At 41.8% G+C, this 28,000-nt stretch overlaps 1 protein-coding gene across 10 annotated transcripts in view; it reads left to right on the plus strand.

The window, feature by feature from the left end:
* tns1b (tensin 1b) overlaps positions 1-28,000 on the plus strand; it is a 229,245-nt gene that overhangs the window by 182,619 nt on the left and 18,626 nt on the right. For 6 of the 10 annotated variants that reach the window (XM_049594652.1, XM_049594655.1, XM_049594658.1 and 3 more), the window contains 7 exons: positions 207-336; positions 575-638; positions 1,003-1,127; positions 20,576-22,090; positions 23,501-23,581; positions 26,635-26,828; positions 26,928-27,066. In XM_049594652.1, the coding sequence (XP_049450609.1) occupies positions 207-336; positions 575-638; positions 1,003-1,127; positions 20,576-22,090; positions 23,501-23,581; positions 26,635-26,828; positions 26,928-27,066 (2,248 nt within the window). Of the gene's footprint in view, positions 1-206; positions 337-574; positions 641-1,002; positions 1,128-20,575; positions 22,091-23,500; positions 23,582-26,634; positions 26,829-26,927; positions 27,067-28,000 lie in introns of all 10 variants that reach the window. The other 4 variants (XM_049594653.1, XM_049594661.1, XM_049594656.1 and 1 more) reach the window with 3 other exon arrangements.

Consider the following 28,000-nt stretch of genomic DNA (forward strand, 5'->3'; position numbering starts at 1 on the left):
TTTTTTCTTATCAGAATTGACACATTGTATTGAATAGCCACATCATGAAGTGCTTATTTATTTGATATCCAGTGTAACAGTGGAGCTTAAAAAGAAATCTGTCCAACTGCTATCCAACACTATTTGAGTTCTGCTGGCACTGTCTGATGAAGTACTGCCACTGTACAGTGTTGTTTGAATTTCCTCTCATGGTTTTCACCCTATAGCTCAAGTGCTACCACAAGCGCTACCGTAGCCCATGTCGAGATGTGATATTCCGGGTGCAGTTTCACACCTGCGCTGTCCACGACCTGGGGATTGTCTTTGGGAAAGATGAGCTTGATGAGACATTCAAAGGTAAGACATTTAGGATGAAGTCCTCAGTAAGTCCACAATAACTGTAATTATTATTTGTGTGAAAACATCTGAACCTCTTGCAATTTATCTCATAGTCAATACTGTATTCAATGGATGTGTTGCGCTTTAATTTGTTTTCTTCTATCCACTGGCTGCTGTAATGTCCCGGTACAATTGATGAAGTAATAAATTCCTGATTTTGTTGTAACCAAAGACCTTTTCTATTTCCTGTGTGCAGATGACAGGTTTCCAGAATATGGAAAAGTGGAGTTTATTTTCTCCTTCGGACCAGAGAAAATACATGGTAAGAATACATGTGCCCAGTTTAATTGGTGCACTGGAAAATTATCCACACTTCATTGTACTTTTGGGCATGTTTGCCTTTAACTGACAGAATAGAGTAAAGATGCAGACAGGGAATGTGGAGGAAATGATATGCAACAAAAGACTACAGCTGGATTTGAACTAGACTTGCAGTTGGTACATGTCTTAGCCAATAGGCCAATGTAATACTTGCACCTTCATAGTTCTGATTTTCTAAACTCATAATAATTAAAGGAGAACATTAAACAGTCTTTATTCATTTTCACATTTTGAATGTAATCTGTGTATGTTTCTGTTATGATTTAAAGGCATTCACATGTTCTGCTCCACCTCTTTGTTTACTGGTCAAGGTGTTGATCAACTGGAAAACGGGCCGAGCGTCTCGGTTGACTATAACACACAAGATCCTCTGATCCGCTGGGACTCCTACGAAAACTTCAATCAGAACTGTGAGGACGCCACAGACGGTATGTACAGCTGGATTACAGATTGTATTTTGCATTAAACTCTACAGATTGCATACTTAACAGGGTAAAGCTTGGCACACACACTCACAGAGTTGAGTCCAAACATAAAAACATGTACACACTAAGAGCAGAGTTAGATACAGTTTTAGATGTAGTATCATAGTGGCACATCTTTCACTTGTGATTTATAAAAAAGATGGACTGGATAGTGACATTTTGACTTTGAATTTTCAAGTGATTTCATTGTAGCAGACAAATTACCGATCTCTGAATAAAATCATGGGAGTTTTACTAGAGTTGTGGCACACTCCTGGGACTCCAATCACTTCATCAGCACCAAACAGGAAGCAGCAAACTGGGTAGACAGTAAACATGGAGAGATGCTGGTGGGGACACAAAACCAAGTCTCAGTTCTCTTGTATTGTGGAAGAGAAGGAGAAACCACTGGAGTTGTTGAGTGAAAGAGTCTGTGTTTAATTCGGCATTTATGTGATCCTCCAGCCAGCAATGAGAAATGAGAAATCGTTACTCTTACTAAATTACCACAGCTAACTGTTGGAGGCTGGTAGTGAGTTAAGGCGACAAGATCCAAAATGTTAATTTGGTACACAAATACAGTTTATCTTTATGGATTATATTGATGCTGAATTGACAAGAATACCTTCAACACACGACACCTTTTATCTTGTGTTTCTAGAGTTATGGGATTTTGTGGACATGTAAGGAATTCTTAATATGTTGTATTGAGGGCAGTTTGGCGTAATATTTCTCACAGTATTTGACTAAAAACTTACATTGTCTTTAGATGTGATAGACTGTCAGACTTCAGCCTTGTAAAAGTCTTCTGGTGTGTGGTAGGCAATTTAAAATGAATACATACATACATATTTTATACAGTGTCTGTATGTCTATTACACTAAGGAGACAAGTTGTTAATGTTTACAGTCATGGCAATCATTTCCCCACACCTTGTATTTTTAACTTATTTTGAGCAACTAAATTATCACATCCATGTAACTGCATGTGAGACATTAGGCTTCCACCGGACTGCTTAAACAGTTTAGTTGCTTTTAAGCAAAAACCTCAGTAGGAGTTAATTTGCTGCACAAGCCTTCTTCTTCATCAGCTGCCTGTATCAATGAATGGATTGTGTTTTGAGGTGTATTTTTAGTGACATACTCCTCATGAACTTCTTGGTGAAAGGTCACTTGATCCTGTAAACATGTCATGTAAACTGTGCATGTGACTGTGGAAATGCAATTTAATGTGGTTGAGAGACAGCAGGAATTCTACTTTAGTTTCTGTCTTTCTTTCACACACACACACACACACACACACACACACACACACACACACACACACACACACACAATCAGCACGTAACCAAGCTGACCTTTGTAACAAGGCTGTTTTTGTTTTTCTGTGTGACGCAGAGGAAAGATTCTGCCTTCGTCCTAATAGAGTATAAAGACGTTTTTACACTTTCATGTCTTTAAGACTCCCACGCAACAGGGTCAAACTGAAGCCATATTTAAGCTCAAACCAGTATCAGAATATATTCTGAGACAAGACACAGGGTAGCAGTTGTGTTTCAGGTATAAATGCTTAAAAGGACAGTTTGGATCTTTTGAAGTAGGATTGTATGAGGTACGTATTCTTATTCAATGTATTGCCTACAGTAAATGTCAGTCAGCACACCCCGTTTGGAGAAGCAGACTGGAGTACGACATGGAAGCTAAGCGATGTACTGCTGGGGAGGGGAGCATATTCTGGTCACCTAAAAAAATCCTACGTTTAAAAAAAACCAAAGCCATAGTCCTCTGAGTGTATCCCTGCCTCGATTAGTTTGTTTGTTTGTGTTATAGTGTCTATAGTGTAAAGTCTGGTGTTCAAAAGGTTCATTCAGATTCACAAAAGTCATGCAACAACTCAAACTACCTTAGTGATAGTGGCAGCAGTAGACCAGCAGCTCTCATGTTCAGCAAGCTAAAATTACTGTTTTTCTCAGTGGAATCTGGTGGCTTTACCGTGCATAGATAGGGAGCTGAAGCCATTAACGGCTTCCCCATAGGAACAGGCTGTCTGACGGAAAGGTTAAGGGGTGAAAATACTCTCAATGTAATGTATACTTAAAGTGATAATGATTTTTTTAGGTGGCTAAAATACGTTTTGCTGCTGCCTTGGTCCACGGCAGTACATTGTTCGGCTTGCGTGTCGGTACTCTTGCATGCTTCTCCAAACTGGGGGTGTGCCTACAGACATCTACTGTATGTAATATACTGACTTTGGATAAGTACCCCATACAACCCTCATACAAACAATCCAGTCTATCCAAGTATTTGAATAAAGAGTGTTGTTTAGTTACTTAAATGCACCACAAAGTTACTCCAACACGACATGGTATAATCATAGGAGAAAAGCTGTATGTAAATCAAAGTGAAATAAAAAGTCTGTTTGTTTTCAATTATCAGCACATATCAGCATTACAAGGTTTTCATGCTGTCCTAGATGTAAATAGTAAATCATGTTTTGAAAGGAAGGAGAGGCACTGGTATTACTGAATTCATTTGTGGTGAAATTATGACCACAGAGAAGCCAAAGGGCCTGTGGGACGTGAGCACAGTGTGAGACATTCCTGGGTTCAGCCACAGGCATGGACAAGGCCTTCCTGTTGAGGGAGCGGTGGTCACTCTGTGACCAAAGTGCTACTTTCTCCGCCACCCAAAAAAGGAAGCCCTGCTACACCCTCAGTGATAGCAGCAGACCTGTTGTTTTGACTTCCAGAGTACTGTGATTGTTTGGATGGTCCGGCTGTTGTTTTTTTTTTTGGCTTTAGTCACTGAAATAACTTTCCTTCTGATATTTATTATTAATGGTTTTTAAGAGAGTAGTCTATAGTGTTTTGGTTATGTGTTACATTATTAGATAGAGGATTGTTACCTGAATTCCTTTAGATATCCCATATTCAAGTGTAAATCATTATTCACTCTTGCAGTAATTACAAAGTCATCAGAATCTTTTCCGCATTGATTTAGCAGTCCATTATATCAACTCATGCACAGATTAAGTTGTCATCGCCAGTTGTCAGCACCTGCAACAACTGCAAAGTTATTGCAATTAGGAGCATTTTCTCATGAAGTGAAAAGTGGCCAGTGTAATTTACAAAGTGACAGTGACTATTTTTAAGAGGGATGCTTATGAGATATTTAACGTCCTTGATTATCCCCCCTACCCCCTGAATGTTTTTATTGGTCCCCCAGATAGGCAAACGTCAGAGGTTACTTGGCTACCCTCTATCACTGCCTATAAAGTGTCTTGGCGGCAGCTTGAAATAGGCCTTGCTAAAATAGAATAGGTGTAAGTCTCCTCTCATTCTGTTTCAGTGGAGGTGAGCGTGTGTGTGTGTGTGTGTGTGTGTGTGCGCGCACGCATGCTTTTGTATGTGCGCATATCACCAGTCCAGCCCGGTCCAAGCTGCCTGCCTCATCTCACCCTCTGTCATATGATGGTGATACTGTGATCAAGGCTGACTTTGACTTTAATGGCATGACACACACAAACACACACACACACACACACACACACACACACACACACTGTACAAACAAAAACAAAAGTACAGCTTTAGACGTGTGCAGAGATTTAGCTGCTTGAGACATGGAGTTCTCGATAAGTATCAGAACGTGTCCCATGAGTAGCCTTTTGTGTCCTGACTTCTCTCAGTCCGTGCATCACACTGATACACTCTCCATTTTAAATGGGCTTAGCTTGCAAATAGCATTTAAAGAAACAGTTAAAAATGGCTCAGAGAAACAAGAGAGAAAGGGTTTCCAGGAAACTGGAGTGTTTCCACTGTCATTTGGCTTCACACTTGTTAGTGCTGAAAAGGCACTTAGTGGCTTTTAGGGGCGAGAGGGGAAAGGCAGAGGATGTATATCTTCACAAGTGTTCGTTAGAAACAAAAAGCATTGTTGTTGGGTTTGTAGTTTGCCAGGACTGCTGTTGCTTTTCTGAGGAAGGCGCTAGGCTTCTTACAACAAGGTTTTTGCCCTCTTTGCTTATCAAGGCAATGCATAAAGCTTCAAATTATAGGGCCAATGTTTTGTTGGAATCAAGATTGGGCAAGTGATGTCTATGTGGTTGTTGGCTTCCAAAGATTGATGTTGACTTTTATTGTGTTTATTCCATAAAAACAGCTACGGCTGCTGTGGGTGAGTTTCAGCACAGGGATTTTTGTCATGCCAGCACCTTGCATAAACACAACAAGAAAATATCCAAAACATCACAAAGAATAGATCTTTAAAGAGAGATGTCAAAGAAGTCATCAAACATGGATGCACCTGATCCTTGTGCCCTTTTGCTGCTTGGTGGGAAAGACCTCAGCACCATGTTACCCTTTGACTTCACATTTTCTCATTGTATAGAATTGGAATCACCAATCTGGAGCCTTCTGCTGTAGTCTCTGCAGTCCATGAATCGGGCCAGGCAGTGAGTTGCGCTGCATTACAAAAGACACAAGGTGCTGAGTTTTTTGATTGTTTCAGGTGCCTGTGAGAAAATATTGTCCAAGAAGTCCTGTTTGAGCAACACATTTAACAAGTCAGATGGTACATCAGACGCAAAAAACACAACTTAATATGGTTTATAATAGTAAAACTCAGCAGCCACAATCCTCTAATATCGTCTGACTTTATGATTCAAAGGTGAACTAAAGATTTACTATAAGTCATTCACTTTACAAAGTAATATAGCAGGAATGTAGACTTGTGTTTTATTGGCCAACACAGTGCTTTTTCAGATGATATTGCATGGTATTGAGCCATGTTCAACTTTTGATAGAGCCCTCTCTGTTGGTGCTCCTGCTGTGCCAATGTCACAGCATCAGTGAAATGAATGAGAAGGCTATGGAGTTATTTGTACAGTGTTAAGAATAAACAGCATTAAAATACTCGACAGCACCAAAACTATTCATACCAACAGTGATACGAAAATGCAGCAGTTGCAAAAGGTCCACCACTATTGTTACATGATATTCACGGTACAAAAGCTCAGAAATATCTGAAAAAAAGCCGTATTCACATACTGTGTGAAAGTACTCATGACAAAAACAGCAGTCCAAAAACTATATTGACATCTAAATTAATTGCATGAAAAAAATGGGTGAAGTTTTGTGTCCAGTTAGTCATGCGGATACAGCTGCTGAAGTATTTTTAGAGTATTTCACAACTAATCAACTGTTTGACTAGATGACCAGTCACATCCAATCATATTCAAGCATGTGAAAGGTGAGGAGATCAAATTTACCAGTATAATCGCCTGCTAGAATTCAGAAATCCTTGCCATAAGTTTCTCTTACTTCAGTCACCTGCATTGTGGATCAGTGTAATAACCCTGCTACATGCCAAGCTACAATGACGCCGATGCCAGCAACCATTAAAGAAACTGTTTGAGGAGCAGATCTAGACAGTCTGACAGTTGTGCATTGCTCTGACAGTGAAGGGTGGATCATACTTTTGTCACTGGATATTGATAGTCATTTGCGAAATGACAGACCCTTGTGCTTTTGTTTACCATTCCAACCCAGTGATTGACTCAGCTTGCCATCCCACATCATTTCTGGAATATTGGGATGAGAGGGGAGAGATGGCAGGAAAAAAACAGTGAGACATATATAGAAAAATTATAGAGACTAAAGAGAGACAGATTTCACAAGATGGATTGATTAAAAAAATATAAGAAAACAGATTTTTGCACAGTCACAGTTAGATGAAATTCCAAGGCAGCAAATTTTTCAGTGATGATTTTCAGCATTAGAGGTTTTGGAAATTACATGTAATATATCCATATAATTTATACAAAGCTACATTGGCAGTAAAATGTGTTTTTTTTTTTTTTTTTTTTTTTTACAGAATCTCCTCATTAAGATGAGGATTTGGCTGAAAAATCACAAAAAAATAGCACTTAACCAGTCAGTGTTTTGCCATTTCTAAACCTCAGTTACCCTCTGGCTCTGAACAGTTTCGTCATTTGGTCAAAACCTTGGCCGTTTTAAATCTTTAGTAGTCTTTAACTGCCATTTAATACTACTTACCCCTCTCTTCTAGTTCTGATCCTCCCTTTCTCCTCTGAGGGGTCGGAGGAGTTAAAGGCAGGCTGTGGAGCTCTTTTGTGCACACATTCACAGGAGGAGGCGTGACAGAGAATGTCAGTGTGGGTTTGTGCATGCTGCTGCTCAGCACAGACAGACAGTTTTTAAGGGTTATATGGTAAACTTGTGTGTCCAGCTTTTCTTCGATGTCCCTTCAGCATGAGGCAGCTGTTGCCTTTTTTGAAGCTTTGATAGCTGTCGAAGAGTTCAGCAGTGAACCTGTGTCCAGTCTGCCCTCTGCTCTTTGTAACGCTGGAGAGAAAAATTGACACAAATATCAGCAGCTGACGTCTTTCACAACATGTGAGTAGGATTCTCAGTACTGTAGAGGCAGCGAATCAGAAACTTGATTTTTGTTTTAACTGGGAATGTATTTAAGTACTTATTGACATTAGGATGTCTATTATCCAAATACATGGCTACATTATGTTTTATATGTTAATCTTTTTGTACTGTTACAACAACTCTCACATGGGAAGTTATCCTTTGGAGTTTAATCTTTTACAAATGCTTTTATCCAGTACTGATGGATAGTTGGCATATGCCTGTTTGATAGTGGCTGAGAAAGGATTATTCTGATTTATTACAACTTGGCTCTATATCTGTCGGTTTATCATTTTTGTCAGAAATACCAGCATTGTACTGTACTTACCAAATTAATTGCGGAGAGCTGCAAATGTGACTGTATAATGGGGCAAGAAACATGATTGGTCAGCTGACCTCACAGGTGTAAATTAACCCCCCAGGTTAGCGAAACATATTTGGAAGAAATGCAACCAATGCAAACTTTAAAATGATCACATAAACTCTGTTTTGAACATCCAGTTTGCAGACTGATTTCCTGGTTCAACTGTGGTCAACTTCATTGAAGCAATGCAGTAGTGTTCCCAGATCTCAGCAAATAATGACCAAAAACTATGAAAGTAAGACCCAAGTTGTAATAAATCTGTATTATCATTAAAGTGGTTTGAGTTCCATTAAATTAAGTTTTCAGGCACTGCAGACAAAATGAGTCAAGTCTCCTTGATGTCTCTATGTAAGCTTGTTTTCTGATAAGTTACTGTTTATCCAAAGTCCAATAAGCATTTCCGTGTTGAGGAGAGGCAGCCCAGGTGTGTGTGTGTGTGTGTGTGTGTGTGTGTGTGTGTGTGTGTGTGTGTGTGTGTGTGTGTGTCTTTGTGTTGTTTGGCACTCTCTCTCCAGGAGGTTAATGCTTCCTCCTTGATCCCATACACATTAGTCAGAAGGAGACGTCTGCATTCCCCCACAGCTTTAACTTATCCAACAGAGGGGATGAGTTGACCATCCCTGTCCCGTTGGGCACAGACTATCTGTTGTTACATTCCTCTAACAAGAGAGCAGGGCTCAAATGAGTCAAGTCATATTTAAGTCTGTATTTGTGTTGCCTGCTGAGCTGCAGACAGGGGTGGGGTTGGGGGGGACGGGGTTACATAATCGTGGTGGAGATAGGAGTTGATGCAACAGAATGATATCACCGCTGAGGATGTTTTGTCCCAACGCATGAGTGAGATTCAAATGGTCCATTGGCCAAGGAGCAGTTAAGAGCCAGGTGAGCAGTAAATTACCACAGACAACAGTGAAATATAGCCATTACTGATTCTAAATGAATGCACTGTTGGCTGTTGACACATTACAGTTGCCAATACTGAATGATCCCTGGTCATGAAGTATTTGACTTCGCCTGGTACTTGAGCTTCTCTCGGCTCAAAATAATAATCTCAATATCAATTTGATGTTCTCCAACTCAAATGTTGCCATGGCTCTCATGTCTTTTCTTACTTTTTAAAAATAGTGCTCAAATGGTGATAATAATCTGATACTTGAATTGATCTCACAGGGAAAGTCTTTGATTAGCCCCAACAGTGTGGAGGTCAGCTGCAGAGTAATTGGAGTTAGCATCTTGCTCATGGGTCCTTCAGCAGGATAAGAGAGGATAGCATGAATACAATCTGCAGATGTTGTTCAGATACTTTAGCAATACGGTTCCAGATGAGTTTTGTCATGATTAAATGAAAATGAGAATAACTTGTACATGTCTTTGTGAATAATTGATTTGAGGCTCTGGACAGCAGCTGTTCACCTCTTATAATATCTGCTGCCTTTAACTTCTTCATATCTGACACTTCTCTGCCAAATGTGACAACCTGACAACCAGTGACACTATGAGCCAACTTCCTCCATAAAAATGTGATCTCATCGAAACATAGAGTTTGTCAGGCCATGGCGTTCCACCAAGAAGATGCAGAGGTGAAACGTCTGGTCCTTTGTGTTGCCAACAGGCTATCATGCTATCAATCCCTCAGTCTAGTCGAGGCTTTGGGCGGATTAGGCTGCTTTGACTCCAAACTTTGCGCAACTCTGATTGCATAACAGCCAAGACAGAAAGAAATAAAGGCCTTCTAGGAAAGACTGCATTGGACACAAAGAGTGAACAAGCGGCTTGTGTTGCAGAGTGTCCTCGTTTGGACTGTGGCCGCGGGGGCACAGGGACAGGGGTTTCTGCTAGGCGACAGCCACTCGCTGTTGGGCAAGTCACAAGTATCTGTGTGCCTCAACTCTCAGACAGAGACTTGTGTCATACACAGATTCTTAAAAGCTGGAATTCACCCAGGAAAATATATGGTATGGTACTAAAGGATGAGTATTGTAAAGATATTTGCAGGACATGGCTAATCCTGGGTGAGAGGGTTATCTGCCATCCATAAGGTCAGGGAACAAATGAGTGGTCTGTTACCTCCTAGTGGATACAGCTTTTCTCCAGCTGTTGGCTCCCACTTTTATTTTTCTGGAGCCATCTTTACACAGCTGATTTGGCTAAAATGGGGATGCAGAGCCAGGATGTAATTTATCATCATTACTTTCTCACAAGATCTTTTATTCAGTATTGATGTCTTTGCACTGTAGGAGGGGACCCCTGAAAATCATTTTATCTCATTAAACAGTTAACTTTCTCTCATGGATGACATGGTATTTAACTAAGACATTTACAAGTCTGGTCAAATCGATGGTAGTTACCTGCTTCCAGCTGACAGGTTGCTTGATGTAGAAAGGCTATGCATAGGCACCAGCAACTGGTCCCACTAACTCTGCCCCCTAACCCCCTCCCTTAAGCTGTTAGTCCTTCAAGTGTTTGCACTAAGAAGACACTAGGAATCAAGTAAAAGCAAGGATGGAAAAATAAGACCAAGAGTTGCACGTTCTTTGACAGGCCCTGCTGCTTACGAGTGTGTTATTGGCCTGGGGCATCCTTCTGCATGGGTCGCTCAACCTTCTGAATAGACCCGTCCTGAGCCAAGGGGTGGACGGACACGGAAGATGAACTTCACAAGGCAGAAGGGACTATGTTTTCAGCATGAACTCAAACGCTTTCATTTTGGCTCCACTGGGAACGCTGGCCTCTTCTCCCTTGTTATTATCTTTCTTTTTAAAGAGAGTTCTATTCATGTACCGGCCTTTCCTGGTCTTTGTCATAACAGTTTTCTTCACTATACAAGAAGTACTACTTTAAAAAGCATTGTTATCAGTGGTGTATACCTGTATACCCAGGTATACAGGGTATGCCCACTTCTTTTTCTGGCCGTTTACAGTAATACCACCTATCAGCCAAAAAGCCATTGTAATATATAGGAGAGTATACCCACCTCCTCCACGGTGACCTGCCTATCCACTTAGTAGTACACCCACCTCATCAACTGCTACTACACCACTGATCGTTATACTATCCATTATACTGCCAGTGACATAGAGGAATACATACTGGCCAAGTCCATTTTTCACAGTTGTGAACCTTCATCAGTTGGTTTAAGATTCATTCAGCTCCTGATAGCAGTACCTGAGATTTATTCATGTGTTCCTGTCAACACAAAGCCAAGCCCTTGTCACTGCACTAGTGACTCCTACTGGTTGTTCAAGACACCTGCATTGGTAGGGTTGGTATCTGAAGAGATAGCAATAACCTCTGCGAGTGTTACACCATCGTAGTCATCTTTTCGGGCCTTGCTGGCAGGTGCAAAGAAATGACTGGTGGCACAATGTGAAGGCCAACGGATTAATACAGCGGTGCAATGAATTTAAGCACAGGGAAATTGGCCAGTCCAGATTGGGGAGAAATTGTCAGGGAAATTGGAAAAAAAAAGAGGATTTGGGCCATCATTGCTTGTCCTTGCTTGTCCTTTCTTGTCCATCCTTGTGAGCTGAAGTCATTAAAAACATCTTTTTTTCAAACTGGTTAAGGCTGTCAAGAAATATTCTGAACAGGTTGGAGCAAAAAGCTACCACCAGATGCCTGATAAATGCCTCAGAGTGGGACAGTCAAGTGTTTTTTAACCTTTCTCTCTGTAAGTTTTGCATTTTTATGTGAAGAATAAAAGCAGCCATTTGGGACACTGGAAAATTCTACATCCTATAATCACTATGTTTTTATCATCTGAAAGTACACAAAAGATTTTCGATAGTTTAACTCAGTGTGTAGTGTCATATTCATATAGCTCTAATATCAGAACGTATCTGGTCAGGAGCTAGACCAGTTTGTGTCTAAAGCATTTACCACAATGTTGATTGGCACAAGAGCTGACGAGAGTTGCTTTGAGGAGGATCTGCATAAACTATCAAGGCTTCAGGCAAAATGAAGCGAATCTGTCTTTGAGGTCTCTCCAGACCAAAGCTAGCAAGAGTTAGCCGATCAAAGCTTCTCCTCACCTAGAGCGAGATAGCTACAGCCAGCTCATCAGAAGCTCTCCTCATTTGGCCCTCAAGATTTTCCCTACGCAACCCTGCTGCTAACGAACGCTGATGACTTTTCCTGAGACACAGCTCATCCAGAATGAAACATAATGCTCTGCATGGATGAACTGTCTGGCTGATATATAGCACATGGTGTGTGTGTGTGTGTGTGTGTGTGTGTGTGTGTGTGTCTATGCATTTGTGTTTGTTTTCAGCAGTATTTGTGCTAAATATAGTCCCAACCTCTGAGCAATAATGGCTACAAGTTACTAGTTGATGAAGGTTGCAGTTTGCTGTATGGCACTTTCAGATACGGAGGCCTTGATACACTCGGATATGAGAGATATTGTTTTAGAAATTCCCTTGTGTTCAACTTTAAAGCATTTTATAGAAAATAACAGCCTACCGATAGCCATACCATAAGGCCAGTGTTTGAAGGTGAACAGAATATCAATATCAAACACCATCCTGCCTCTGTTCCAAGCCACCCTCCATTACCTTGGCCTTTGTTTCCCCGGTCCTAGCAAGCTTGCACTCACACATTGATTCCCAGTAATCTTTGATGTATATTTAATGAGCTGCAGGGCAAATGTTCATTAAGCTAGAATGAGTTCCTGTACTTACTTTTGACTAAGCGCTTTGGAGCTATTGATGTTGGCAATAACTAAACTGTATTTAAATATACCATATATCCTGGTGTGCTTCTCGGCTAATGTGCTGAGAATACCCATCCAGATGTCAATGTCTTGCGTTAGCATCCTTAGCATCCTTAGCATCTAGCATCGTCTGAAAGATTTTTAATTTGCAGTAACATAAATGCTTCAAAGTGATTAATTTTGTATGGTAGGCACCAACTTTTTCCACAATCGGTAAGTCACTTACAGTACAGGGCAGCTATTTCATTGCTTTATTTGATCAGGTCTCTGCTGACTCTTTTAATTCATCTTCTCTGATCTTCATTAGTCAAATGAATCCACATCAAAAGATGTAATAACATCTTGTGTAGATCATTTACAAGGCCACAGTATTACTTTAATAGCTGTCCTTGAGTCCTCTCATACAGTACAGGCATGCTTTGTTGTCAAATCAATAGTTCAGCCATTAACTTTAACCAAATACGGCACCCGGCTATACTTACATACTGTTGGACTGTCACATACAGCTACTGAAGCTTTTTACTCTCTCAGGCTTTTTGAATGTAAATACATTTAAGAGTTTTATTCTTGTCAGGCTATTAGTGCTTGCAGCAGTTGGAGCCCAAGGGGATGTTCTCAGAAAATGTTTCATCATTGCTTTCCATTAGTGTCACACTTGTGGCCAGCAGACACGAACCCTCAACTGTTGTGGAATGCCCACACATTCTCACACACATACACATGAGCAGAGTGGCACATGGTGTGTTTGTCCATGTAAGTTAGAGGGGAAACATGCTATATCCGCTGTAAAGGGGATCTACTGCCACAGGGGTCAGAGCTCAAAGTTTGGAGATCAAAAGGTCACACAGTTGCACCATCTGGCCCACAGGATCTCAAAATATCTGGCAAGCACCTTCCACCTACAGCTTCATATTTTGTAGAGTTCAGTGTTGTGCATCTGCAATATATATATATATATTTTTTTTACCTGTGACTGTCCAGACTTGCACATGTGTGAGAGTAGAACAGTTTTAATGCCCTCATACTGCATTTTACAATCATGATGTGCTTTTGTTTTAACTTGATGCTGCTTTCTAAAGCATTCTTTGATAAATCAAAGCATTTCTAATGCAGAGGATGTTGTGCCACACCAATTGGTTGTTCCAGACTGGTCACACATGGTTCGCTCTCCCCTGCTGTTGTATAATTAGTTAGGGCAATGGGGTCGGGATCGCAGACATTCTCCTCTGACTAATGTGCATGGGATCACAGAGCAAGTATTTCCCTCCTGGGGTGTATGTAAAAACACACTGACGTGGACACACACAGTGTACAATATCACACATACATATGCCCTTTCTTATCACATGAAGGAACACCGTCAAAGGTTATTTGTAGAGGCTTATGTGTGTTCATTTCAACCAAGCGAAAAAAGCAGCAGACATAGCACCACACACAGAAGCAGTCTCAACATAAATAGTCTGCTTGGCATAAAAAGTGACAGATTAGATTTCCTGTAGTACAAATGGGGTCCTGTGGATTGCTCATCAGTCACGTCGTCTCTGAAGTGAAGACATGAGCTAGTTAAAGAAGGCCGGCTGAATCTGGCTTTCATTTGATGTGAGAGTTGGACCATAGGACCACAGCTGGCCTCATTGCATTCATTACCAACATCATCATCATCACTGAAAGAATAGAGTGAGAGGCCAGGAGAAGGATGTGGGGGTAGAAAGAGAGAGTAAGAGAAGAAAGAGTTTAAAGAGAGAAAAGAAGAGAGTTGGTGTGACCATCTGAGAGTCAAATGAGGAAAAACTATCACAGTAATCAAAAATCATGTCATTGCCATTGGATCTGCTTGAAATAAGGGTGGACGTAGGAAAAAAACGTCTTGTGGAGGCCAGAGTCACATGTTTATTGTTATCAGCCTGAATGATGAATGTGGAATTGTTTTGGATTGTGGTGTGCAACAGTAAAGTGACTGTCCTACATGCTAATGTGTACAGATGACTAGGTGATATGAACAGAAGACTGGAGAGCTTTCAAACTGTGGGAAAAAGGTTGTGTTTTGTGTGTTTATTAGCACAAGTTACTCTATGTTGCATTTGTAAACCATTCTTCCCATCCCAGTGAATAACTGCTGTAAATCATCTATATCTGACTGTCCTTTTTAGTCTTAACCAGTAGGACACTGAATGCCTCTTTTATTATTCATCATATTTAGGGATGTCAACAGTCAGCCATCATTAATCATTTAACTGTAGAGGATTTTTTTGAACGGTTACGCATGTTGGTTTATAAGTCAATTCTGCTACTCTTCAGTTTACTGCACTGCGCACTGCCTGAGTCTGGTGGGAGCAAGGTAGCGGCACAGCATATTCGTCGATTTGTGGACTCATCTGAATATCAGGATTTGACATATTTGGTCCGATAACATTTCGAAAGTCGCAAGATTAAATCCTGTTATCCCTGTTCAAGTTAGGGTCAAATAATGTGGAAGCAGTGCAGATCAACTGTGTAATTTCATACTGCAGACAAGGAGCTTTTTTTGACTTAATGGGCAAGCAACTTTCATAAAAATGACTGGCGTCATGCCTTCAATGTTGTATACATCAGTGGTCCTGACCCAACAGCGTTGCTGTGGGAACATTGTGCCCACCCTCTTGTCTTCCTACACGTCGCCTCAGTGAATAAATGGCTCAGTTTTGAGCAAACCCACTCAATTATTGTTAACTATGTTATCACTGTTGCTCTGTGAGCATCATTAGCAGTGTCAGCACAGCTATTGGTGCAAATGGAGTTGAAAATTAGAAAGGGTCTTTGCAGCTCAAAATGCCAGGATGGCACTATTAATGGTAATTGCTGATTTAGTGGTGCTGCTAACTAGCTCCCACCCGATCTCAGGTGGTGTGCAGTGCAGAGCAACCAAGGCTTGCTAACCAGTGGAAACTGGAGGGTGGGCACCATGTTTCCATATGTTAACATAGCAAAGCCAATAGATAATAAAATGAAAGGCAAGACATTTAACATTACATCACAAAACATTCAAATTTCACCACCTCTAATGGACAGCACTTTGAAAATGCAGCACTAAAGCTCATTGACTCAATGTAGCGCTGGACTAAAGGGAAAGGCCTCTTGTATTTCACATTTTTTGCTTTTTTGTCCTTAAAAATTAAATGGTTAGTTACCTGTCAATGGGTGGCAGGCTACTGAAAGCAAATATAACTGAAACTGACATAATCAGATCAGATCAACAGCCGCTCAATGTATTCATCTTTCTATTTTTTACCCACTAAGCTTTTCTGTTTTCTCCATCAGCCTGAAGCAGGGTGGAGTTTTCTCCCTACTTCCTAGCTTGGAGAGAGCTCATTAAATGACTGTTGTTGGACGAAGTAACTCTTTCCATTACATGAGTGTTTTCAACACCAGTGGGCTAAAGGAGGGGCATCTCTCCTATGTGTGCATGGAAAGGGCTTATTTCTACAAATGTTGGTGTATGCCTTATGTTTTTCAACACAGTTTTTTCAGGTATAACTCAAACAAGTCATATACAGTTTAATTTGTAGACAATTATTGGAATATAGCCGAAACCTTTTATTTGCACAATAGAGGCAAGTAACAAACTGTACATCTAGGAAGTAGGTGTGTGAGAGAGCCCAACATAAAGGGACTGATGTCATTCTATCAAACTCTAGATGCTGGATTTCAATAGCCCCTTACCCCCCACCTCCCACATGCACTGCCAAACAGGCTGTTGTGATAGACCTCCCACATACGCACACACAGCGGGAGCAGCCTTTAGACTAGTGTGAGCCACTGAGCAGCCAGCAACAGCAGCAGCTCTACTGATCCGGCCAGACAGCTTTTCAGGAGAGGGAGGAGAAGGAACAGTAGCTAAAGCCAACTCCCCCCAACTCCTGCTGTAATCCCTCATGTCCCACCCCGGGGGCTACTCTGCAGGGTTTTTCATAGCTTAGACTGGGACCGTACCTTCATCCACTGCTTACACAGGTAGGGGAACCTCTTCCTGTGGAGGTGTTTCTGCTGTTTCCTTTGACAAGGCTTTGACATACTTTTAATGTGACTTGTTAAAGTGTTGTAGTTCAGACATTCAGGATGTGAAATCAGCTGAGCTGTGTGACTGATCATCCTAATCGCACAAGTCTCATTTGGCTAAGGGGTAGATGATTATAAAGGTACTGAAATGGAGAAAGTGAAGGGAGCTCTTCTTTCACGACTTCTGTCTATGTTTATCTACATGACTGATGCATTAAAAGAGTGTGTGCAGTCATGAGGATGGGAATGCAGCCATAGTCCCAAACTTGATACTTGCAGTTTCACGAGCTGTATAAATGTGTTGTGATGACTTGATTTGGAGCCTCCTATCATAGCAGTTAACTTTTTAGGAGAGACAGCATTGACTTAAGTGGAGAATTTTAAATTAACAGCTAGCAAAAGCCTTAAAGTTTGGAGAAAAAAATTAGAAGCTGAAGTTTGTGTGGTCTATTATTTTAAGCTCTGGTCTCTATTGGCTATGATAATCATGACAGCTATACTGAGCAGACTAGATCACATGTACTGACATTGAAGATACTTTGTCCAAATGACAGGTGATACTGCAACAGGCTAGGGCTGCACAGTATATAATTTTTTTATTTCTAAATCCTCATAATGATGTCAACTTGTGCGATAAACACATTGCGTAAGACTTCGATATTGCACTTAGAATGTAGGAAGGTATTATATTTATATCTGTAGGTGGTATTTTGTCTAATAAGCACCATGCTGTTAACTCTCTGGCCAATCAGACAGAGCCCTCGCTGTCAGACATTGTCTGGTTGGTCAGAAGATAGCTCCTTTTATGCTGCCTCTTCATGGCGGGAATTTTATGGTGTTATACTGCTTAGCCGTTGTGTATAAACGGTAGAATTGCGCAATGGGGGGACAATGTTGTCTCTCCTATAAGCCAGCATCGGAGGTAGTTAGAGTGCTGAAACGATGTCAGTATAAATAAGACAGCTGGCAGAATGGGATAGTTGGCGGCAGGGGTGTGACATTTTGATGACATGTTATGCATGCAACCCACGCGGGAGATTTAAAAAGTAGGTGGTAGCAGTTAGCAGCTAACTCAAAGAAGAAGAACAGCTGCAAAAATGTCCTCAAATTGGGAAAACATTGAGGTGTGTTTGCTCCTTACTCTCCAAGCAAAGGACAAGATTAGCTGCCATATAACAGGGACGGTAAATGATTGTTATTGCCATGTTAAAGCCATTGTTATTGTTTGTAAAGTGCTGCCGATGCATCTGTTATATGTCACATTAGAGGCTGACATTGTTGTGTTGTTTGTCACGCCTTTTTTGCTTCCCCAGTGATGGCATCCTCTCTAAAATCACACACTGGAGTGACATGATGCCGCCGTTGTTGGTTCTGTGTAAAAATGCAAAGGCAGCATAAAGAAGGGACTTCATAGCGGACCTACAGCACAATGTCTGTGTAAAATGGGCTGATGAGTGCAGATGTAAGAGTGAATGACAGGAAATGATGTCTTAAGAATATAGCACGTTAGCTGTCTGGCAAATTTTGGATATGGGAACGAAGAGGTGGTATGAGCACAGGTACTGTGAAAGTCTGAGTCAAGAACTGACTTCACACTATCTGTTTATTTATCACAATTAACATTAATATCAGGGCTTTCAAAAATGTTATTGGATATTTTCCTCATGTTATGCAGCCCTACAACAAGCCATTATCAGACTTGACATACTAGAAGCAACCATAACCTCTTTTCCTCACGTGGTAAACCAGTGTACCAATCAAAGTAAACTCACTAACAGATTAGTAGTAGAAAACATACGCTGTGTTTGTCTGTGACCGAGAGCCACCAGATTTGTTTCCGTCAGCAGCCTGACAGTGCAGCCGCTACAGTGCGCCATTCCCTTGGCAAGTTGCCCCGGGCCCAGCCAAGGAGACCTTGCAGTACCCAGCTTGTGTACGCCCACCAAGCTCCATTACAGAGCCCTGTATTCACTGAAGCTGAGCTTGAGATATCTATAAGTTACAGAGACACAGACAGCTTCTTTGTGCAACTCCTTTCCCAGCTGTAGAATCTGATTTGGCTATCAGGACATGCCTCATCCTGAGGTTATGAGGTTTCTTGCAAACTTTAATGGGCAGTAGAAGAGGAATTATTTGACAAGGTATTGTTTTGTTGTTGAATGCGTAACTACACAAACTGTTACTTAATGGTGTGGAGGAGTGAGCTGAGGTAGTTGTGATTGTTCAGACATTACACATAAATCTGTCAGTATTGATGCAGTATGCTGGCTGTATTAGAGAATGCAGGAGGGAGGGAAAAAAGTACATGTAAGCTTGTGTGTGTGTGTGTGTGTGTGTGTGTGTGTGTGTGTGTGTGTGTGTGTGTCAACCTTTTCAGTACGTTGAGCTTTTGTTTTGCTTTGGGTTTCGGAGGCCAGGAAAAGCCTCCTTGCCTTCACTACTCAGTGAGGCTGTTTTTCCAGTGATGACTAAATTCTTCTGATTGGGGCACCCTTACTTCCTCTACACTGGGCTTTGGGTGTGGCTGTGTGTATATGGTTATGTGCATGGCCATATATGCAGGGGTGACCCCAGAACTTTTTCGCAGGGGTGGCCAGAAGGGGCCCCTGAAAAATTTAGGGGTGGCACATGAAAATCAAAAGCCATAACTGAATTTCAGGAATTTTATTATGCTGTTGAATTATATAGGCTAGTTTAAAACTATCTTAATATGGGAGTTAAAGAATCATATACTTTGATTTCTTACTTTACAGTTAATAATTCTGATTATCTGATGTGCAAAGACTACTACTGGTATAGTTAACATTTTGAGCTACACAACAATCCTGTTTTAAAATGTATCTGTGCATGTGTCTGGAGATACATTGTTTTTCAAATGTAGGCTGGTTGTCCTTTCCTTTAAAAAGACAAATATACAGCTTTCATTCAATGGAGTACTTTGATTGTAAGAAATGAAACATCTGGCAACAACACTTCTCAAGCTTAGTGGAAACTTGTGGGTTTCCCTTGCATAAATTTTGCATTATTTTGGAGCGCTAGTCAGTCCCCTTCCTGACAACTATGCTGACATGTATGGTACCAATGGATGACTTAGAATTCATAGGATAGCACTACCTTCATGCTAGCTTAAACAATGAGCTCACCCACAGCCTCTTTGAGACAGCAACTGTATCGTAGGGGCCATGGCCCCCATTTGGGGACACCACTGCATGTACAGTATGTACAGTATATGTGCATGTACATTTGTGTTCAGTGAACACCATCTGCATTGCAGTATTCTATCCAAGCTCATGATATATACATACATACTCACCCTTACAATCAATCAGTTGACTGAAAGTCTGTGATGTCCATTAAACTATCCATTTTCTACATCAGCTGATCCTGTTCACAGTTGGGGGGGATCAAATAAAATCAACAAGTGATTCATCTTCTATTATGCCGGTATCCCTCAGGTGACACACATTAATCCAATTGGCTTGAGAATGTGCAAGGCAGCTCCTGTGATTTCATCTTTTTTCCACAGTGCATGCCACAGACCCTGCTCATTTCCTGAAGCTGGTAGAATAGGTGGACATGAGCCAGTGTTTAATTTAACTGCAGCTGTTTTGGCAGTGCCCACACAATCTCCAGATAGCCCTGCTTCTCTCTGTGATAGTCCCTGACTTTGCCTCTCAGTGTCTTGATGAGTCCTGTGTGCCTGTATTTAGAGGATTACACATTTATTTCTGCAATAGCCAAAGTACTTTGGCTCTGAAAGTACTTCGGCAATTGAAAATGAAAGGGTTGAGGAAAGCTGAATGGTTGTTGATTGTCATCTTTGTTTTTTAACTCTAATGAGCCTCTGTCATTCTTGTTTGTTTTAGAAGTCATCCATACCGAAGGGCCCCTGGACGGCAGCCTCTACGCCAAAGTTCGCAAAAAGGAGTCAGTTGAAGGAACGGTCACAGCGAATGGCCTCCCGCCCACTGCTGCTGAACATGCCCTACCTGCGGTAGACCATGCCTTGTCAGTGAGCAGCGACTCAGGAAACTCTACTGCCTCCATTAAAACCGACCGAACTGATGAAGCGGCAGCAGTTCCTCAGGTTTCCACAGTGAGCCAGACACACGTTCCTGTAGGTGAGGAGCTACCCCCAGTTCATCACCACACCCCACCTGTACAACAACCAATCAGTCCCCAAGAGAAACAGGAGCTGGAGCAGCTGCTGAGTGGCTTGGAAGGGCCCATGCATCGACAGGGCTACCTGTCCACCCCGACCTCTGCTGTTGGAGGTATGCTTCACCTGGTGCCTGCCCAAGTCCATGTCAATGGGCATAGTAGCATTGACCGTGAGACAGACATTTTAGACGATGAGCTGCCTACCAGTCAAGAGGGCAACAGTGTGGACAGTCTAGGGACATTCTCCTCCACGGATGGTCGGGCTACACCAGCAGATCTTTACTGCCAGCCTGAGTCACTTGTCAATGGCCAGGACCATGTGCCGTATCTGGAGCGCAGTGTCCCAGAAAAACCTCTGGAAACTGTCCAGCCACAGGTTGGTATATCCAACAAGCCTGTCACTTTGACCCAAAGTGATTCAGCCCCATCCTCGGGTAATTACATAGCTACCCAGAATGGCAGTTTGTACCGCTCTCAGTCATTTGGAGCAGAGCCAAACTCTATGCCACAAGCTCCCACGCGCACCACCAGTAGCAGGGAGGCCGTCCAGCGTGGCCTCAATGTTTGGCAGCAGTTTGGTGTACCAGAGGAGCCAGTAACTGACGGCCTTACTTTTAGTCCACCTCCTTCTGTAGCAGTGATGCCCAGTCACCACAGCCTCCCACAGTTCCCTCACCGCCACAGCGCCTCCCAGCAAGAAATTGAGCAATCTATTGAAACCCTTAATCTCCTCATGTTGGACCTGGAACCAGGCCGTTCACTGGTGCCAAAGTCTCAAAGTGCTCCACTGCGGGAAAACAGTGTTGTAGTAACCACCCAGCCGTCCTTCTCTCAGAGCCAACCCAGGCCCTCCTCCCAGGCAGATGCCAACATTCGTACCCACTTTTCTGGCCCCACATCCAGTCTGTCCAGCCACTCTCCTCCTTCTGAGACATCACCTGGGAAGCCTAGAACACCAGAGCCTGCACCTGTTCAGGGATCTCTGAGTTACACATCTGAAAGGGCTGGGATGAGTCCTTCCTCACAAGCCTCTCCGGCTGCAGGTGGTCAATTCCAGCTCAAGCCCGTCACTAGCTACCCACCAAGCACATTGTCCCAGTCTGCAGAAGTTTCTGAGCCCCAGAGAAGCCCCAGTGCTGCCTCAGCATCACCCCAGCCAAAAGATACGGAGCAAGATGAAGTGTTCAACGTGGAAGGTCTGGTGGCTCAAAGAGTGGCTGGTAAGATCCAACATTATTTTATCTTGATACAATCACTCCATTTGTGACCTCAGTACCTTTTAATTTAAAGAATGATTTTCCTTTAGACATATTTAAGTGGCCTCACAGATTTCTATAGTTTCTACAGAATGATAAAATATTAACCAACAAAAACAATATTACAATCCAGTATTTCCACAGATGCAGCACTGTTCTCTGTCCCAGCTCTTTTTAAGTGCACCCAACACTAAAGAAATGTAACACTCTATGTGACAGACTGCTGAGATCACAGATGTGACTAACCGACATCCAGACTTTGCCTTTACTTGCAGAAGGAAACCTCATTGTTTAGTTTTACATAGTATGATGAGGCAAAAGACATTGTACTCTGATGTTAAACCGTTCTTTTTATTTGAAAGCCCGCCCATAGAGCTCACACCCTAAAATTCTCCCATAAGGCTCTGCACAGAGCTGAATCTTGGTTGTAACTTCTTCCAAGAAGCACCCACAACTACATTTGGTTCATTATTTCTACAACCAATCCTTTATCCAGTAAAAATTATCCCATTGTTTACTGGTCATTGCTTGATTTTAAGTTGCATATTGTTAGGTTCAGTCAGTATCATTCATTGTACCAGTTGTGTGTAATCTTTGTTTCCGTGGCAGCAAATGCAGGGCAGAACATGTACTAAAGAGTAACATCGATGCCACCAGCCGTGCACTGTACACATAGACTCTCAGAAAACACTGTTCTGTCCTTATCTCATTTCCTGAATGTCACCTCATCGGCCCCATCATTCAGGCTTAAACAGGAAATGTTCTCTCCAGTCCAGCAGGTTGACTGTCCCTAGATAAGTACATCAGACATCCTGCAGAGCAGCAAGAAAGTCAACATAAAAGAGTGTGATAGCTGAGCCCTCAGATAACTAAAGCCAGAAAGAGGTTTCTAGAATCAACAATATAGCTCACTTTAATGCCATTAAAGTACGAGCAATTGTCCACGTTACACAGTGCTGGATGCCAGTTTAACACCATTAGGAGTTAGAAATGTAGTGTATGGTTTATGTGAAGTAAATGAGACCCATGTTGGCTTGTTTTCAACTTCCTGTATCATAGAAATCCTTTTTTCTTGACTTGTTTGGAGACCTTAAAGACAAAACTGTCTCACTTATGGTTTTTGTGGATTTCAAAGGTAAGCATGCACATCAACACTTATAGGTTGATGTTCAGACTGGTAACTGAAATGAGTGTTTTTATATATATATATATATATATATATATATATATATATATATATATATACATGGAAAATATCTGTCAGTTACCTTCCTTCCTGTTCTTTCCACAGGCGAGACCCCGTATTGCTTGTTTTCTTTTTCCCTTTAGTTTTGTCATCATCATTCTTCTTTCATCATCCATCTGTTTATCCAGAATACTCGGCTCGTGTCCAAAGTGTCATCCCCAGCATGACCTCTTCTCAGTCTGAGCACCGCCGCTCTCACTCCTTCTCGGGTTGGTTCTCCCATCCTGTCCAAAGAAAAACTTTAAAAAAAAAGGAGAGGTCCTTTTTTTTAAGTGTTCCCAGTTCAAGTCTGTATCTGCTTTGCCTTTGAGTGCAGTGGCCTTTGATCTGCATTTAACCATTTCTTGTTTCATAATTGATTGCCCCATCTGCAGCTACTCATTTTGTTTTTGTTTCGCTTCCTCTTTCTTTCTTTCTTTCATACATAACACATGTTTTTCTGTCATTCTTGGGTTTGCAGAGCAGCGTCATCATCCAACTAACCACTGATTCTTCTCTGCATACATACTCACCCTTCATTCCTTTTGTTTGTTCTGAGTTGCAGTTTTCTATCTCAAGGTTAGAGAATTACCTCAACTGTGGTGTAGGAAAAAAACTCAACTGGATAATGTTAAAGTTTCGCAAGAACGAGACAGAGGAGGCACAAAGGAGGCTCTGTCCCTTGCCAGGAGAGTGCATGTCACAAGATCCATTTTGCCAAACTCGGGGAACAATATGGAGGCCAGGATACACTGGTCTCATTCAAGGCTGCTTTTTTCACTCGCGCTGTTTTGAAGATTTACAAAGCCAGACAAAGGACACCAAATCTAGGAGAGAGACCACAGTCCTAGTTGGAAACATCACTAAAGCTGTATGTGTCCACTGGGACACAGCAACCACAATGCAGACAGGATTGTTCTGCTTAGGGCCCTAGGGTGTCAGGGGCCAGTCTGGCCTCATTACCGCAGACAGCAACATCCTTTCTAGTGATGCAACACAACAACAAAGTTAAATGATACAGAATAGATCTTCTATTCTACAAGGAGCATTCACGCACATCATTACCTTAGATGACCTCTCTCAGTTGCAGGTGTGCACATGTGGAGACTGTGGGTTCCCTCCTTTTTAAAAAAAAAAAAAAAAAAAATCACCTATCAAGTTTATGTTTTTGGAATCAACCCCATGCTTATCCACATGATGACTGGACTTTAAATAGCTGGGAAATATCAGTCCTCGAGAATCTCCATCCATCCCAGCTGGAAACCATTAACTGTCGCCAGGGCAACAGCGCAGTGTTTGACAGTACTCTGCTGCTGAGCAGTGCATCGTGGGTACATCTGGTTCTCAGTTTTTAGGCTCGGCATGATGGTGGGTGTGTTTCTGTTTGGGGGTGTTGACTACATGCTTTTCAAAGCTGTCAGTTCCAAGAGTTTTTAACCAACACCCTGCCAACACTATGTCAAGCTGGAGATACATCAAGCATCCTAACAGATGGCATGATTGGCACTTATTTATCACAGATTTTTTTCTAGTATGTAAAAATACTACACATTTCTATAATAAATACATTGATTTATTAACCATATAGCGATAATACAAAACAACATAAGACAACGCAGGAAAAAAATCCTTTTATTACCTCAGATTTTATACTTGGGTGGCAAGTGCAGCTAACTTCATTCCTCACACTTAACTGTTTGATATTTCACAGCTGCTATCACTAAATTTTCCCCACAAATATTTGGCCAGGGGTTTGCACCTTCACTTCAAAAGAAAGCTGCTTGAAGACGATCTTATTATTTTCATGTTTCCATGATGGTCAGATTTGGAGGTTGTGTCGACGTTCTTTTTTTTCCCTCCATGTGTGGAAAGATCTGTCAGCATCAGGCTGACAAAAGCCGTCGCTATTAGCTTGGGTTTGTCTTCAGTTTCCTGATGAGATCATTCCACTTCTGCTGAGACATTTTCTCATGTAGGTGTAAAAGAGGAGCTATAAAAAACAAGTTAACAATAAGTTAACTCAAGGTCAGTCAAACATATTATTAATCAATTTGTTTCAGTGACAGAATTTGAAACATCAACACTTGAAAAAAACACTTTGAAAGCTGCCTCAGCACAAACAACTTGGGCTGCACAGAATGTTGTCACATGGCAACAAATACGGACTGAAGCAGCATATTTTGTAAGAAAAAACTGAACTGAATTGTGAATTGTGGAAATGATTACTTTTTTTTTTTTTTTTTACTTTTGGACTTAACAACGCTCTGGAGTTATTGGGAATGTTTGGATCACGTGTCAGAAACAATCCCCTGCAGCCATCACTGGAATCTAATTTAACAAATACTATAATACTAATGCAGCCTGCAACTGTGCGGAAATACAGAGTTTTAACAGAATGAATAGACAGCATCAATGTTAGAAATAAAGCTTCAGAGCTGTTGAACTATTTTATACAGCCTTACAAACAACACCACAGAATTAATCATCCCAATTGTCTCACTTTTTTCTTAAACTCATTGTACTTCCCATTAACCTTCATCTTGTTCCAAGGCGCAGGGCAGCCAGTGATAGTCTTTCACACTGCCTGTGCAGCTTTGCTACCTCCACCCACCAGTCAATGGCATTGCATATTAGCATAAAGCTCTTAAATCAAATCCTGTTTGTTTTATGCTGGTAGCTTTTCCCTTTCTCTCTGGATCTCTCAGTTCACCAGATTAACTGAAATGAGCTTACTGGCTGCTTTGAGGTTCAGCCAGATCTGGCCACACGGACGCATTAGATAACAAACATACAGCTCACACCAGTGTATCACAAAGTTTCGATTATTTGTGTAGGAGAACATTTCCCCATAAGCAATCCAAAAAAAAGTTTATTTGTTTCAGCTAATACTAGAAGGGGTGATATGCAGCATATTTCCAAGGTCAAGTTTTTATTTTCACTAAACTTTGAAACACCTACGGTAGTTTGTGTGTTGTGTTTTTTGGGGGGATAACATGGAGTGGGTTTATTGATGAATTAGAAAATTTCTTTAATTCTTGTGACTTGATTGGCTTCAGTTTGATCAGCAGCTAACCCTTCATTAAGCTTGTGTGTGAGCATGTTAAATTTATAAGTTTAAAGCCTTCTGCAAAATGCACACAGTGGTCTGTGCGGTGAGCATTCACAGTGGCTGACAATCATTAACTTCTGATGACGGTGATGGCATTGCTGGAGGAAAGCAGTGGAATGGAGCAGCAGTGACCAGCCCTTGCTGAATTTTAACACTCACCGCGTGTCATCTCAGGTGTCCAGGCCCGTGCAGCATCCGTGGATGAGCCTGCGACTCTGCCCCGTCACCGCATAACAAGCGACGGCCAGTACCAGAATGGTCCCGACGACAGTACCTCTCCTGATGTCCCTCTTCGCTCCCCCGTCCGCTGTGTTTCTCCAGAGTTTGCCAATGCCATAGCGATGAACCCCGGAGGACGACCTAAGGAGGTAGAAAGCATACACCTTGGAACATGTGTTTACCACTGTTTTCCATGTTTACATGTTTTTTTTTTTTGTTTTTTGTTTTTTTTTTGTTCCACTCTTTAGAGACACATGCACAGCTACCGTGAGGCCTTCGAGGAGATGGAGGGTGGCCCCATCAGTCCTACACCTGTAGTTGGTGGTGAGGTGTTTCCCCAAACCCCTGCCTTCCCCATCTCGCCGCAAACCCCTTACTTCAACCTGTGTAAGTTCCCCCTCCGGCTGACAGAGGGCACTGTGGAGCTCAAGCGTAGCTTCTGTAGATCCTAAATCCTAAATTAAGGTTTTATTTGACAATTGTATCATTTTTATCTTGACATTAATCTTGAGATGTGTCCTTACATTCACTCTTGAATGGCTTATTTTAGTGATAAGGTTAGGTAGCATTTAGGGATGTCGGTGTTAACTGTTAATCGGTTATCAGCTGAGATTATTTTTGATGAGTTATGCATGTCATCTATAGGTTAATTTTACTACTCTTCAGTTTACTGCACTGCACGTCAACCAGGTCTGGTGGGAGCTAGCTAGCTAGCTATGCTGCTCATTGGGCAATTACTGCCAGAAATGCCTTCCCAAACCAACAGCATTAATGTGGAAACATTGTGCCTACCCTTCCCCTGGGGCGTTTGGTGACTAAGTTGCTCAATTTTTGAGCCACAAACCCCTTTTAGCATTGTTAACTATGTTATCACTATTAGCTCTGTTAGCATCATTAGCAGTGTGGTGCTAACATAGTTAACAAAGCTAAAGGGTAATTGCCACTAAAAATGATGCCGCTTTCTCAGTACAGCTACCTGTGGGGAGACCAGAGGGTGTCCACCATGTTTTAGCAGCAACACTGTCGCACTACCAGAATAGCATTACCAGTGGTAATCGCCGAGTGAGCAGCACTGCTAGCGTGATCCCACCTGATCAGGGTGGTACACATTGCGGAGCAGCCAAGGCTTATGTTAGCTACCTAGTTAAAACTGGAAGGTGGGCAGTGGGTACTTTGTTTCCTAAAATGAACCAGTTAGTTACCACTTAATGGGTGTCAGACTATCAAAAGCAAAGTTAACCGAAACTGATATCCAGAGTAACATTCATCGGCATTTGATAAATGTCTCGTTTTTAAGTGGAACAACAGAAATGTAGATCAA

The sequence above is a fragment of the Epinephelus fuscoguttatus genome, linkage group LG13 (assembly GCF_011397635.1).
Source record: "Epinephelus fuscoguttatus linkage group LG13, E.fuscoguttatus.final_Chr_v1".
Classification (NCBI taxonomy): domain Eukaryota; kingdom Metazoa; phylum Chordata; class Actinopteri; order Perciformes; family Serranidae; genus Epinephelus; species Epinephelus fuscoguttatus.